The following is a 16,678-nucleotide window of genomic DNA, read 5'->3' on the forward strand; positions in this document are numbered from 1 at the left end:
GGTAGTTAACTTTTCATAAACGAGTTGAGTGAGAAAACTTGAGGAAAGATTGGATGAAGGGGAATGAAGATCCATGAAAAAGGAGTTGTAATAAGAAAGAAAACCTCCCTTTTTTTTTTTTGAGTATTCACAGAGTGCTCAGTCTGCAGTCAGAGAGGTTTGCTGATCGCCTTCCTTTTTTTTTTTTTTTTTGCGCTGAGTAACTCAAAGATAAACGACGTCAGAACTGTAAAAAAAAAACTGTGTTTTCACCACTCGTAACTCAAATGATACGAGAAAAGTCAAAAAAAAAAAGGAAGTAAAGAGATGAACTGTCGCACAGCAGGCTGGACAGTAAAAGAATATATTTTTTTTTGGAATCCCAGATTATATGTCAACTGGGGTTATGCAGGAGAAGAGACGATCTGAACAAGAAAGAATATGCACGTGAAGTAGATTCACGTGAAAATCACGACCTTGGATGAACAGTGTTCACGTGAATCTTGCGTGAACAAAATAGGGATTCACGTGACGTGAATCCTGCGTGAACAGATTAGGAATTCACGTGAGATGTGAATCCACTAAGAGACGATTTGGAAAATGGGCAGATTAGGGATTCACGTGAGATGTGAATCCACTAAAGGAAGATTTGGAAAAAAAATGGAAAACGGTAAAGGAATCGTGGTAGAAAAAGGTGGAGATTGAAATCGTGGAAGATGGATATTAAAAAAAACTGAAGAGAATGAAGGAATCGTGAAAAAAAAACTGAAGGAAATGAAGGAAGAAATAGACCTCAAACCTGAAGGAAATGAAGGAAGGAATAGACCTCAAATCTTGATTTGCCGCACCTTCGGAATCCACTTCAACCCTTGGCTGGATCTCAGCTCTGATACCATGTAAGTTTTTCACTTTTGTTCCTGTATTGAGAAAGAGAAGAGAAAGAGAGAGGGAGAGAAGGAAAGATATCGACTGCGGCTTGTCACGATTTCTGTAAAAGAAATCGTGACCTAAACATGTATTTAATGTTACATTACAATATGGGTCGGGTCTGGTATATCCAGACCCGATAACTAAAAACATGGTTTACATACATGGACGGTGACATGGATCGGGTCGGATCCTGCACCTTTTTCAGATTTTGCAAAGGAGAGCTTATGAAATAGAAGAATTAATTTTGAATTTTAAAAACGGATCTGGATCCAAGATTTTGAGTGAATATCGAGTTTGGATCTCGAACTGAGGAAAATGAGAGGAATGGATCCAAATAGAGATTGGATCTGATTGAAATACCTGAGCCATACAGATAATTGATTTTGGAATAGAAGATCCGGGCTCAGAATTGGATTTGGTTGTCTGATCTAGATTCGAGATTGGGTCAAGTATAGAAAATGAAATTGGATTTCGGATCTTTCACAAGAGAGTGACTCCGAGAAATGATTAGAAATTGATCCAATTGCCCTTCTGACTGAAAAAAGGGAAATTTAAAAAACTTTCAAAATTTTGGGGTGTTTACAGGGTGAAGAGAGTGAAGGCTATTTTTAGTCATTTAGGGAGGAGGGAATCTTCTAGAAGATCCTTCTCCATGGTGTCGACCCCCTTATAAGTGTCATAGTGGGGGAATATGCCAAGCATATTCCTTCCACTTGGCCACTACCTTGCTTACTTGGCCACTATTTTTTTCTTTATTTTCTTTCCTTTTTCCACCTCACCATGGTTGACCCTCACATGGATCCCACATTGGATCCAACCCAATATGGATCCAATGGATTTCAATTGGGCATTTTAAAACCCAATTCACTTTATATATATATATATATATATATATATATATATGTATAAATGATCATATTTTAACAACATACATACATATGTGTGTAATATACAATACACATACATTTTTACATATTTCTGAGTCTTTTGTAGGTAGAATGGCTCCTTTTTTTCATTTTTTGGTTATTTATCCTAAAACTAAACTTCATAGTTGATCTATGTTTTTTTTCTTAGTGATCTATGTTTTTTTTCTTAGTGGGGATTGGCTCTTACATTGTCCAAGTATGACATGGTGGCAGGTTCTTATAAGGTTTCAAAAATCAACGGCCTACGACGTGCGATACTTTTTTGGGTCATAAAAGATTGTCTTTTTTCATTGAAAAAGTACAATTCAAAAGATTGTCTTTTTTCATTAAAAAAATACAATTCAGTAGTTGTTCCCTTCTATTTTTGACATGCTAATCCATCAATGGTGATCCAGAGGTGTTTGTGTGATGTCTACTTGAAGTTCACTTTGTAATCGTGAGAAATTTTTCTAAGCATCTCGTTATACATAGGAGAAGTATTTTTGCCAAGATCTCTCTGAACTAGAATCACATATATGAAGAATTTTGGTAATTATCCCTGCATTTATATGATTTCGGCTATGTCACATGAGTGCGGGTACGGGTGCGACATGGGTGCGGAGCAATTTCAAAAATTTTGGACACGGGGACACGGCTATATATATATATATATATAAACAATAATAAGATTGTAAATTTTAAAGCAAAAATAAAAAAGTAATTCTATTGAAGTAACAACATAAACTTACCAAAATATAACACATAAAGAAGCTTGTGAGTGTGATAACAACAAAACTTATCATAAATGGATAAAAATAGACTCGGTCAAAGTTGACTGAGTCCAAAATGTGGATGAACTCGGCCCCGGTGCGTTGACCGAGTCTGACACTTAGTTGACCGTGTTTGCCCCGTGTCCGAAGCTGCACCCGTGTCGGGGCGTGTCGATGCGGGTGCGTCGGCCTTTTAGCTGAGTCCGTGTGACTTAGGATTTCGGTAATATAATTTGCAGGACTATTATGTATATTCGTTTTATGCAACAACATTTAGGTCATCTGTTTGTGCACGTGTTGTTGTCACATGAACTCATTTCAATCATTAATTGAATTTTAGCTTGGTGAGTAGACTAGGCAACGGCTTACAACTAGTCAATCTAGTTGAATTCAGCCATGGCAACAACTGGTCAGATAACGTCAGTCTGAACTGTGATTTGGACTTAATAAAATTAAATCTATTAAAAAGGCTTCCTTGCTATGGTTGTGTGCCCAATTTTTTTTCGCTTACATTATAAAGATCTAGACATGATGTTTTGCTTTTTCTACATGTGCATGTGTGCATCATAGACTTTCAATGCCCATTTCCTTTTTACCTTATTTCGCTTTTTCTCTTTCTTCTAGCACTAATAAAGCTGTGGCAGCGGATAGCTGGTTGGCTTACATGGATCGCTTGCTGACTCTAGGGGATGAATGTGAAGAGGAGAAACAGAGCCTTCAAGACAAAATGCTTCAGCTAACCAACATTTTTTATGATGCTTTAGATGCTCCAAAAACTGGAAAGAAGGTTCATTCTGCTGTTTTCAATCTCAAATTTGTGTTGAAAATTCTATACATGGTTTGGGTAATTCACATCTTAGTGGGATACGAGTTTCTTGGTCTATATTTTGCTACACAGTCATGCATGGTTTTGAATACTTTTTGCTCTGTTTTTCTTTGATATTTGTAGTGTAGGATTTGTTTTCTCTTCTTGTCCAGTTCAAGACGATAATCAGTTCTTGCCAACTAGCTTCTCTTTTAAATAAAGTTCCTAGAGTCAATTTCAACATAGTATCAGAAGTCTCACCAACTAGATTGGAGTACTAGGTTGACCACCAGGTTGACATTAGCATGATGTTGCACCTGGCCTGGTGAGGCTTTTGTTCTACCCTGCAACTGGTGCATTTAAAAGGTGAGTTTTTGTTGTATTATTTGGATTTATTTTTATTTGGTTGTTGTAATTGGTTGGACAAAGATTGGAAATCGGAAAACTAGAAACATTAGCTAAGGTTTCTCATTATTGAGCTGATTGTTGAAATGTGATTTGTTGGTCGAATGGTGGAACTTGAGAAGGTGCATTTCTTCAAAACATGTTAAAAACAACACTGTGGTGCTTGTGGAAATTTGGTAAAAAACTATCAGATGTTGTCACATCTAGTTTGAATTTTGATTGGTGAAGTTAGGATGCAAATCTCAAGGGGAGTGATGCAAATTTGTCTAGATTGAAGGGCTAGAATTATCTCATTATGGCTTGGCTCATTAAATCAAAGTCATTTCGGTACTATCCAAGATAAAGAGGAAATTAAAAGATAGAGAATGAGCAGCAGTCAAGAGGAAAAAATCATTACATAAAGATAAAGAGATACAACAATATGTATGGTCGACTGCCACTACATAACCTCCTCCTTTGGCAGTAAAAGACTTATTGCTCAAGTACAAGAATGTCCTTATAAATACAATAAGATTCACAAGTGTGTAATCCATCCTTAGTAATACACTAATATTAGCCCTTTAAACTTAAGGTGATGCAAGAAGAATCATCCCAAGTTAGGAAAGAAAAGTTTTGAAATAAGCAACTAGACTTTTAGTGAACACTTGCGCAACTTTCTTTTAAAGGCACACATGTTCAAGTGAGATAACTGTCTTTATGCAACCTCTTTGTAAAATGGCAATCTATTTCAATATGCTTCGGCCTTTCATAAAATTTTGCAATGTGAATTATATTCATCTTGTCAAAGTACAAGAAGGTTATTCCATGAACAAATTCTAAATTCTCCAAGTAACCATCTAATCCATATGATCTTATTTGTAATTTGAGTCATAGCTTTGTATTTAATATGAGTTGTAGACAACCACTCTCTGTTGTTTCTTAATCTTTTATGAAAATAGAGAGCTCCCGAAAACACAAAATCCTGCAATGAAGAGCCTACTACTGTAATGGAATCAACCACCAAGAAGAGTAGGTCCATCAACTGTAATGAAGTATGCGAAAATATAACCCAAGAATGCACAAGCATTCACAAAGTCCAATGATAAACAAGCACTAAGGCACACAAGTAAGAAGTCCACAAGGGACAATACAAAAGCCTAAAAAGGCTACACAAGCATGAAAAACAATGAAATGTTTATTAGAGAGAGCCTTGGAATCATAACAAATACAAGGGGTGAAGTCCCTTATTTATACACAAAAGGGAAGACATGAGAGGCCATTGGGGGCTCCCACATGGAGTCGTTGGGAGCCCCCAACGGTCATATTTAGACCGTTGGGGGCCCTAATGACTCTATGTTGGGACCCTTAATGCATAATATAAAAAAAGAAAAAGAAAAAAAAAATACAAAAGGAATCAGCCTAATCAAAATAGTTGTTTCTAGAAACAACTATGTAAAAATACTAAAATACCCCTATCGGATATATATATATATATATATATATAAGTACATATATTTTAACATCAACACCAAGATCATGAACACAAACTTAGGAGTGCACAAATAAGCTACTAAGGGCACAAGAACAAAGGCCACCAAGGGCACAAATACAAGAGCCACTAAGCACACAAAGAAGAGTTGTAAGAGAGCTCACACAACACTTAAAAAATATTAATCTTATTAAGGGATAAATTGCACAAAGAATACATAGTACATGAGGGGTGAGAATCCCCTATATATACAGAGAGGAGGGCGCAAACTATCTGTTAGGCTAGTCCTAGATAAAAGCAAAATTAAAAAAACAAAAAAATATTTTACGAGTACATCTTTACACTCCCTCTCAAACTTATGGTGTAATAATCGAAAGTTTGCCAAGAAGAAAGTTAAAGCGATGGCCAAGAGAAGCTTGGCAAATAAATTTGTCAGTTGATATTTCAATGTGACATAAGACACTTAATGTTCTTTCAAAGAAATTCCTCACGTATTGATAATCCATCTTTATGTGTTTTGTTCTCTCATAGAACATATGGTTGTTGGTATTGTAGATTGTATTTTTGTTGTCATATCACTTTCATAGTGGTAGTAGTCATGCTTTGATACTTTGCTTCAGTTGATGATAATGAGATCTATTGCTTCTTGCACCACCACGAAATCAACGATTCACCTATAAAAATACAAAGATCACTAGTTGAGACTCTATCATTAGGGTCGCATCCCCAATCAGCATCAATACATGCAATTAAATCTAATGAAGAAGAAAAAAAATACCTCTAGAAATAAAAAACAAATTATGTATCTAATGATTTTCATTGTTGCCCTCATATGAACTAAAGTGGGGGCATGTTGAAATTGACTTGCAGAGTAATATCATGTTTTGGTAATTGTTAGATAAGAGCGAGCTTCACTCAATTGTTGATAAACCGTTGGATCCTTAAGAGGCTCCCCATGATTAGTTCTCATCTTGGAGTTAATTACTTATAATGTAATGCCCTGAAATTTCACCCATATTTTAAGGAATTTTTTTTTATAACAGCGGGAACAAGAAATACTATAGGGTTAAGCATTTCGGAACATTACAGTGGGGAGAAAACCCAAAACATTTATTTTATTTCATTATCAATGAAAATTAACATTAGAGTTTTAAATGATATGAATAATTAAATTACAATAAACCCAAGCGATCCTTGGAACAGTAAATCCAAAATCTCGATCTGATGCCTCATCCTGCAGTCGCTCGTAAATGCTATTATTCACCTGAAAATAGTAAAATTATAGGAATTAGACTACAACTGTCTAAGTAGGAAATCTGTAACTTTTAATGCAGGTATATCATGAATCTAGTATGTGATGTGGGTGTCAAGTGTGAATCTTTAGCATATACAAAAGCACGTAAAGCAGACTATGCAACAACAATAACATACATATATCTAAGCAAATAAGCATATTATGCAACAGCTATAATTAAGCAAAACATATTTTGCAACAAAAATAACAGTAACATGCATAATTTTCATGTAACAGCAACAATATGAATTCAATTATCTCATATCTACGCATTTCAGGATTTGCATTTCATCATAAGCTCAGAATATAAAGCATGCTTGAAAGAATATGAAATTCTCTCTAGTAACTCCACTCACTGTGATACCTAACTGTTCTAAATAGTGTTTATATTATCTTATCATGCGGGTACACACGGGCCAAGGCAATCATCACAGAAGAGAACGTTCGGGAGTATATTATTCAAGGGTGTCTTATTACCCGAACGTTCTGACTGAGACTGAAATTCCAAGGGAGCAGCCAGTAGCCAAGAGAATCTCTCAAGGGCCGAAACAAAACAAGATGCATCTCTAACTTCTGCAGAAGATGTGGAACTACCATTTAGGACACATAGGTAGTCTGGGTCCCTAACTCTGAGGACGGGGGACCAACGAGCCGCTTTACGCTCAAAACCAAAACACAAGTCCTCGAAGTTTTGTACCACCTACCTTCTCTAAGGTAAGCCCAAAAACTGAGTGGATTGATCTTTTCATTTAATTAATTTTCTCGAAGTACAGGGGTATTTCCCCAATCTTCCTTCTACTACCATAACAGTAGATTCCCAACCTTAGTCATTTTACCAAGGTGTATAAATCATTCCAATCATTTTCCATATTGATTGCATAAACCCACTCAGAGTGCTCCGGTGCCTTTAAATCAGTCAAGCACACAAGCTCCGGTACCTTTAAACCAGTCAGGCCACAAAAATTAAATTTAAGTTTCTCATCAGTATTATGATCATTATCCAGGATACTTCGGTACCTTTAAACCGGTCGGGCACACAACATTTACGATTAAGTTTTCATCATTTTTATTGTCATAGCACACAAGCCAATAACCCAAGTACCCGCATCGAGTAATCCATTCATATTGCCCATTAGGCAAAGCACATATCCATATGTCACTAAGTGCACCATCATATATTTGTAACCAATATAACAACCTCATTCCTCAAACACAGATAACAAGCTGCATACAAGCAATTCCAATTATACATTTTCTGACAAAAAGCAGTTTAAGCATGTGGTATTTCATGTAAATCAGTTACAGCACTGGAGAAACCTGGAAGAATGGAATTTAAAGAACCCTATATAGTCCAAATAGCAACTGGGTGCAGCAATAATCTTTTGTCATATATACTTCAAGTTTACATGATTTCATGATTCTACCCTCGGAGACACTTTGGAATAGAAACTCTCAGTGTAGGATATGTTAGATTTTGAATCTCCAGATCCTTCCACGCGTGAGAGCTGAAAAACAGAGAGAGAAAGGAAGAGAGAAGTTGGGAGAGACCGATGCCCATTAGTCATTGGGTCGCCTGCTGTGTATTCCTTTATATTAACATGTGATTACAAAATTAATTAGGGTACTAAAATACCCTCATTACAATAACCAGTATTACATAGTGCCATTAATGAAGAAGTGGATGTCACGGGTCTGGATCTTCAGATCCATGACCCGTAACCAGAGAAAACACTTCTTTTCACCCTCCCTCAAGTTGTGCATGATCTTGAATCATGAACAACTTGCCTTTTAACGTCCAAAATCTGTCTTTTGTCAATTCTTTTGTAAATATATCCGCCACTTGATCTGTAGTTCGAACAAATTCAGGCTCAATCTCTTTCTCTTCTACCTTTTGTCTCACAAAATGCTGGTCTATTTCAATATGTTTGGCCCGACTGTGATGGATTGGATTAAAAGACATACTAATGGCACTCTGGTTGTCACACAAAAGAAGTGATCGAGATATCGATTCTCCGACTTCTGTCAGTAGATGTCTGACCCAAGTAGCCTCAGCAGTGGCGGCTGCCATTGACCTGTATTCAGCCTCTGTACTGGATCTGGCAACAGCCTTTTGTTTCTTACTACTCTAAGAAACCAAATTCATCCCAACAAATACACAATAGCCGGATACTGATCTGCGTTCATCTGGATCTCCCGCCCAGTCCGCATCAGAATAAATAGTGATCTCATGTGCACTTTGCCCATTTGTCTTTCGCTTATATATGAGACCATCACCAACCGTTCCCTTCAGATATCGTAGTATCCGTTTAACGGCTTCCATATGCCCTTCACATGGGGCATGCATAAACTGAGAAACTTGATTCACAGAGTAGACTATATCAGGGCGAGTAAAAGTGAGGTATTGTAACATACCCACTATGCTACGGTACTGTGTGGGATTATCAAATGGATCTCCGTCTTGAGAGCTAAGCCTTTGATGAAGAACGCTAGGGGTATTCAAGGGCTTGCAGTCTTTCATACCCGCTTTATTGAGAACATCAATGGTATATTTATGTTGAGTGAGAGTCATTTCTTCAAAGGAACTGTCGACTTCAACTCCAAGAAAGTATCGTAGTTTGCCAAGGTCCTTCATTTTGAACCTCTGATTCAAGAGATGTTTGACTTCTTCAATGTGCTCATTGGAACTGCCAGTGATGATGATATCATCCACATATATCAACAACAGAGTAATTGTGTCTTGGTTCTTAAATATAAATAAGGAGTGGTCAAGAAGAGATTTCTTAAAACCATATTTTTGTATTTCAAGAGAAAAGTTGTCAAACCAAGATCGAGATGTCTGCTTCAATCCATATATCGCCCTTTTTAGTCTGCATACATATTTTGTAGGATTACCTTCTGCGTAACCAGTGGGTTGTTCCATGTAAACTTCTTCTCTCAAATCTCCATGAAGAAAAGCATTCTTCACATCAAGTTGGCTAATGGTCCATTGGTGTTCAACAGCTAAAGAAAGTATGACTCGGATTGTCCCCATCCTCACCACTGGACTAAAAGTTTCATCATAATCCTGTCCTTGCTCCTGTGTAAAACCTTTGGCTACAAGTCTCGCCTTGTATCGCTCTATAGTCCCATTTGGTTTATACTTTATTTTGTACACCCATTTCGAACCAACAACGTTTCTGTCAGGTGGTCTTGATACGACTTCCCACGTACCACATTCATGTAGAGCTTCCATCTCCTCATTCATTGCTTCAATCCATCTTCTGGAATTTGATGCTTGAGAGAACGTTGTGGGTTCATCTTCTTTATTCAAGGCTGTTAGAAAGAGTTGAAAATCTAATGAGAAATTTTCATAACTGACCTACCTTTCAATTGGATGGCGAGAACGTGTGGATCTTCTAGTATCAATAATGTTGGATGTTGAGGATGTGTCCATGTCTGAATCAACTATGGTGGGTGACTCTCTTTCTCGTCGAGTGTAGACAAGGCCTTTATACCTTCCTGGATTCAAAGTTGAGTATGTATTTTCATGATCAATCATTTCATCAGTAGACACAGGTTTCTTATCCTTTTGAGTGCAATTTGAGCAAGCATCACTAGCTCCTGAGAGAAGTTCATAATTCAACCAAGGATAATAAGCCTCAACTTTATGTTTTGATTCTGAAGAACTAGTACATCGACAATCAAAATTCAATTCATCGAAGATGACATTTCTTGATATTTTGATGTGCTTGCTCACCGGATCAAAGCACCTGTACCCTTTATAGTCATCAGCATAACCCACAAACCTGCACTTCAAAGCCTTGTCCTGAAACTTATGTCTCCTTGAACTGTCAACATGAACATAGCATAAACATCCAAACACATGCAAATCGTAGTAGTTGGGGTGTATACCAAAAAGAGACAAGGAGACTTGTTTTCCAAAATAGTCATGGGCAATCGATTTATCACATGAACTGCAGAATGAAAAGCCTCTGTCCATAAAGTGATCGGAAGATTACTGTCATGCATCATGCTCATCGCACTCTCAACAATATGGCGATGCTTCCTTTCAGCAATCCCATTCTGCTGAGGTGTGTGTGGGCAAGACACCTTTTTCCTTATCCCATTACTTTGAAGAAAGTTAGTAAAGTCAATGGAAGAGAATTCACCTCCTCCGTCACATTGGAAACTTAGGATGTTTTCAGAAAATTGGTTTTTGACAAAGGAATGGAAGTTACAGAACAACTTGAAAGTCTCAGATTTATGTTTCATGAAAAATATCCAGGAGTAGCGAGAATAACTGTCAACAAATAAAAGATAATATCTAGTTCCAGACATGGAAGCAACTGGAGCAGGTCCCCAAACATCAGAACAGATAGTCTCAAAAGGTCTTGAAGCTCTTTTATTGATAGAATGAAATGGTAAAACATGACTCACATAAGAGACAACTAGAACATTTGTTGTCATTGACATTTATTCCTAAACTTGACTTGGGAATGAGATTATTTGAAACAAGCTTTTCAATGAAACTACTACTGCAGTGACCTAGACGACCATGCCAAAGGTTTGGCTTATTGATTTCAGAGACACTAAAAACGCAGGCAGGACTTTCAGAAGACAACGATGATTGGAGCTTCAAGTTTGGGTTTGCAGAGCGAATGTGTGTTGAAGGATCTTCTTGAAAAACATACATATTGCCTTGCCGTTTTCCTCTAGCGAATGTCTCCTTCGTGCAAAGATCCTTAACAAGAACAGAAGAGGGAGTAAATTCAACTGAGGCTTTGATATCATCAACAAGTTTAGAAACTGAAACAATGTTTTTCTTGATATTAGGAGCATAAAGAACATTTGAAAGATTGATGGAAGATTCGGGCAAGGGTATGATGGAGTTTCCAATATGCGAGACAGAGTGGTGTGATCCATCTCCAGTAACTATACTACTTCTACCAATGTAAGGAATAAGTTTTAGGAGCTTACCTGCATCACCAGTAACGTGAGTCGTTGCGCCAGAGTCCACATACCAAGTACCTTGCTCATTTTGTTTCAGATTCAATTCTGCTAAAGCTGACAACAACAACTCTTTTACTTCTCTGTTGGTCCTTGTACTGTCTGTGCCTCTTTTTGCCTCAATTTGTGTTGATTTTCCTTTATTTAGGGGATTGAACCAGCAGTTAGCTTTGATATGCCCCCTTTTATTACACAGAAAGCAAGTAGGAATTGGCCTCTGTCTTTGTGGGTTGGTATATGAGTTGGGTGTAGGCAATAATCCACGACCTCCATGACCACTTCTCCCTTGTGATCCTTTTCCCTTGATATCATAGCTTCCTCGTCCTCGTGCATAAGTAACCCCTGTAGCAAGAACTTCTTGTGCCCCAGTATGCATAGATGATTCTTCAGAAAAGCCCTTTAGATTCATCTCATATTGTAACAATTTTGCGTGTAGATCTTCAAAGTTGGGCAGCTCAGGTAAGCATAACAGGGAAGTGACAATCATGTGATAGTCGTGTCCCAATCCACTGAGGGTTTGCTGTACCAAATCTTTATCAGAAACTGTACTTCCAACAACTGCTAACTGATTTGTGATAACCTTCATTTTGTTCAAATATTCCATGATGGTCATGGAATCCTTTCTTAACATTTGAAATTCTCTTTTAAGAAACATAATCCTGGCCTGAGAAACCTGTGAGTATGTCTGAACAAGTCTGTTCCAAAGTTGCATGGCAGTGCAGTTTGGAATGGCTACTAGAACCTCTTGTGACAGTGTTGATGTAATATAAGCAACAAGCGCTTGGTCTCTTTTCATCCAAGCCACAAATTCAGGATTTCTAACATATACGGTAGTAGATTCCCCTTTGCTGTCCTTTTCTTCTTGTGATATGAACTCAGGAGGAACTGGAATAGATCCATCCAGATGTCCAGAAAGATCCTGACTCCTAATGAAAGGTATGATTTGTCTCTTCCAAGTCAAGAAGTTACCATTATTTAATTTTTCAGACACGAGTTGGCTGAGGAAACTTGAAGAAAGAACTGACTGGCTAGGAAGTGAATTCATGTTTCACAGAATTAAGAATGTATTCAGCACAATCTGCTTACACCTGCAGTTGTTGTTGTTTTTTTTTTTTTGCAGGAACTAATTCAGATCGATGGCTATCAGACTGCAGAAACTAATTCAGATTGCTGATTTGAAACAGAAATTGAATGTCAATCAGATTTCTGATTTGTATATCAAATGAAATATCGGATATGAAAATCCCAAAGAAAATCAATGTGAATATGAATTCCTACTATGTATTGACACAATGAGAATGTATCGGCTTGATCAAGGATGCAGCTGAATCAAAATAGGGCCCTGCGTGATTAGATCATGCTGCTATCAAGAGCGATAAACTGGGTATTTGAGTGATAGAATGAGGAAACCGAAAGAAAACTGTGGGGAAACCGAGGTTCGGCCACCACTCAAGTAAAAGGAAAATAAAGGAGACGAAAAGAAAACTGTGGGAAGAAGAGATCAGATCTGAATCAGATCTGATAATATTCAGATCTGATTGATATCAGATCTGGTTGAGAAGAAAAGAAGAAAGAAAACCGTGGGAAGAAGAGAACAGATCTGAATCAGATCTGATTATCTTCAGATCTGATTATCTTCAGATCTGATTGATATCAGATCTGATTGAGAAGAAAAGAATGTGGGGAGTCCAAAGATGGGTCAGACGTGAACCAAAAAATGAAATAAGGGGACTGAAGAATATTTTCTTGACTTAGAAGAGAAAATCGAGAAGTAATAGATCTATCGGACGTACCTTTGAGATCGATTCCAGTTTCAACTGAAGCGTGGCTCTGATACCATGTTAGATTTTGAATCTCCAGATCCTTCCACGCGTGAGAGCTGAAAAACAGAGAGATAGAGAAAGGAAGAGAGAAGTTGGGAGAGACCGATGCCCATTAGTCATTGGGTCGGCTGTTGTGTATTCCTTTATATTAACATGTGATTACAAAATTAATTAGGGTACTAAAATACCCTCATTATAATAACCAGTATTACATAGTGCCATTAATGAAGAAGTGGATGTCACGGGTCTGGATCTTCAGATCCATGACCCGTAACCAGAGAAAACACTTCTTTTCAGGATATACCTTCAATAAATGTGTCTACAACCCATATATCTCACAATCAATGTGGTGATGCAACAATGGAAAATCCAAAGTGTATACTAATGCTATTTCATCAGAACAAGAGAATGTAATTATTTCATTTTATCTACATAAACAAGTGTATCTGAATGTATTATTATACCATAATTTACACTCATTAAAGAACGACTGACATCTCAGAAATAAGTATATATTAAACATTTTTTTTTTGTGTATTATATTTTTTTTCATTCGATGTGCAGCCAATAACTGTCAACACGGCCAAATACAAGTGTCCAGGTTAGGTACAGGTAATTACTTAGCACCCATTCATCCGGTTGGTCAATATAATATGAGAGCATGCATACACAGAAATGAAACATGCATCATTCATCGGTGAGTTCTTCACAATTCCCAAATCAACTATTCAGGGAAAACCCCGATTCAAGTGTCTACCGAACACCCTAAGGTTTTAGACCTTAATCATTTGAATGATTACCAGAAATTCTTAAAGTATACATGCTTCACCGATATACCAATATGTAAGACTTTAAATGAACACATGGAATCGGATAAAAAAAATGAATAGCAATCAAGTCTGATAACAGGTAATTAACACATAGGTGTTCAGACTTAATGTCGATTAATAACGGCACGGGAATGAATAGAAAACAGGTAACTAGATCATATAGATTCAGACTGAATGTTAGTTAATGACAGCACAGGAATAGCTAAATGGATAGAAATCAAGTTTGTTAACAGGTACCAAAACATAAGGATTCAAACTTATTGTCAGTTAGTAACAACACAGGAAAATGAGTAGAATTCAAATATGTTAACAGGTAGCTAAAATACAAGGATTCAAATTAACATAACCGGGGTTATATAAACAATGCTCTGTAATATTACATGGAATAGACTCAAAAGATCGGCTAACAGCAATTCACAAATCATGCTATGTTCTGCTAACCTGCTACTAAAAGGGTTATGATTAATTTATGAACCTCTTTATGTCTAACAATGTATGCAATAAAAATAGTGACAGACAGAACTAGGTAATTCTATATTGTATTACTTTGTACAACCTAGAATCGAATTCCCCTCCTCAAAAATCTGGGTTTATCGGCACCCAAATAGGCAACCCCCAAATCTGGGGTTATCCAATCCAAGAAACTGGAAACCCCACGATTGGGCCATCCCATGCTTCAGCCAAGAAATCCCAATCAACTAGATTTGGGGTTTTCCAGATTAATGTTAGGCAAGTGAAACCCCAAATCGTTTCGATTTGGGTTCATCGAGTTAGGGTTAGACCAGGACCCCCCCTCAAATGGGTCATCATCCCTACCGGAAACCCCAACTCACAGAGTCAGTTTTTCGGTAGCCAAGATTCCCATAGGAACCCTTGGAATGTAAGAAAAATCAGGGTATTCCCTTCCCCTTGATCGATCTCAATCACTACCGGATTCAGTCCACACCCAGCCAGAAAAAGTAAACAGCATCCTACCTGTTTTCGGCGACTGGAGGAGGAGGTTGTACGAAGAGGGTCGCCGGTGATGGCGGCAGCATATGGTCGGTTGACTCGCCGACAATGGATCTCCTGTGTGCGCAAGAAGGCGGTGAAAAATCCTTAGGCGACGAGAGCAGAGTGAAGAGGGCGAGACCCTCTCTGACCCCCCTTTTTATCAAACGAACCCCCTCCCCTCTCTCTGAGAAAGGCGGAGTTGGTTGCCGTCTGTAACCCCCCCCCCCCCCTTCGATCTTGGCAAGAATCGTGCCCTAGGCACAATTCTTGTTTTCATAGTTTTATAAAGTGCAACCCGGGTCCGGGTCTGGACTCTACGACCTGTGACTTGGGATTCCAAATCCTGATTTGGATCCGAGGCTGGTTATAAGAGTGAATCCGGGTCATAAAATTGATCGACGGATCCACAGTTGGATCTATTTAGGTCCAGTTGTGGATTCGACCCATCATACACAAATTTAATTAATATTTTTCTTATAACCAATAATATTAGTTATTTATTATATATACATTAATACCTATTTATAGGTTTCTTATGGATCCGGGTAACGGATCCTAGTATAAACCACTCAAATTTTCTAGGTATTACATATAGAATGTCTACTCTTGTCATAAAAAATTCCTGACTCAAAAACAATATCATTAGCAAATTTAAATTGAGATAATAAGTATCCTCGGGTGAATAAGCTACTTTTATTGTTAAAAAATATCTTAAATAACCCAAATAAATCATTTCAAAACTATTTGTGAGAAGCCTTTTGATATGTTCAACTTCCTGCTTATCCCCTTCTGTGATGATCATATCATCCACATATAGAAGTAGGATCACAATACTTGCATTAGATTCCTTAACAAACAAAGTTGTGTAAGTAAACACGATTTAAATTCATTTTCATGGATGAGCTTACTAAACTTGTCATACTAGACCTTGGGGGCATTTTTTAAACTATAAAGAGTTTTACATAATAGAGGAACTTTACCTATGGGGATGTGCATACCTGGAGGCCCTTCCATGTACCCTTGCTCATTTAGTTCTTCATTTAAAAAGACATTCTTTACATCCATCTCACATATAGGCCAGTTTCTAACAACTATAACAATTAGGGTTCTAATAGTAGTCATTCGGGCAACATAAGCAAAATTCTATTCATTATTTATTTCATATTCTTGAGAGTATCCCTTGGTAACTGTTAAGATTAATGGTCCTATTGAGTTTTTAAGCTTAAGTTTTCTTAAAAGGTAGGTTATTGGATATTTCATAAATAAGGAGGGACTTGTAAGTAATTTTTTATATTGGCTTCTCTCTATCTAACTTAGAAGAGATTAGCCCTAATTGAATTAACGTGTTCTCTCCTCAAACAGTCGATCTCTCTCTCTCTCTCTCTCTCTCTCTCTGTAAAAACCAGTTAAAAACAAGAAAAAAAATTAAAAAAAAAAAAAAAGATCGGACCCGGTTACTCTCTCTCTCTCTCTCTCTCTCTCTCTCTCTC

At 37.3% G+C, this 16,678-nt stretch overlaps 1 protein-coding gene across 1 annotated transcript in view; it reads left to right on the plus strand.

The window, feature by feature from the left end:
* The window catches only part of LOC149820154 (putative RNA-dependent RNA polymerase 5), a 76,297-nt gene that overhangs the window by 20,524 nt on the left and 39,095 nt on the right, over window positions 1-16,678 (plus strand). Inside the window, exon 5 of the mRNA XM_089981754.1 lies at window positions 3,209-3,371. Coding sequence (XP_089837880.1) covers window positions 3,209-3,371 — 163 coding nt within the window. The remainder of the gene's footprint in view (window positions 1-3,208; window positions 3,372-16,678) is intronic.

The sequence above is a fragment of the Nuphar pumila genome, chromosome 12 (genome assembly GCF_984573655.1).
Source record: "Nuphar pumila chromosome 12, dmNupPumi1.hap1.1, whole genome shotgun sequence".
NCBI classification, from domain to species: Eukaryota; Viridiplantae; Streptophyta; class Magnoliopsida; order Nymphaeales; family Nymphaeaceae; genus Nuphar; species Nuphar pumila.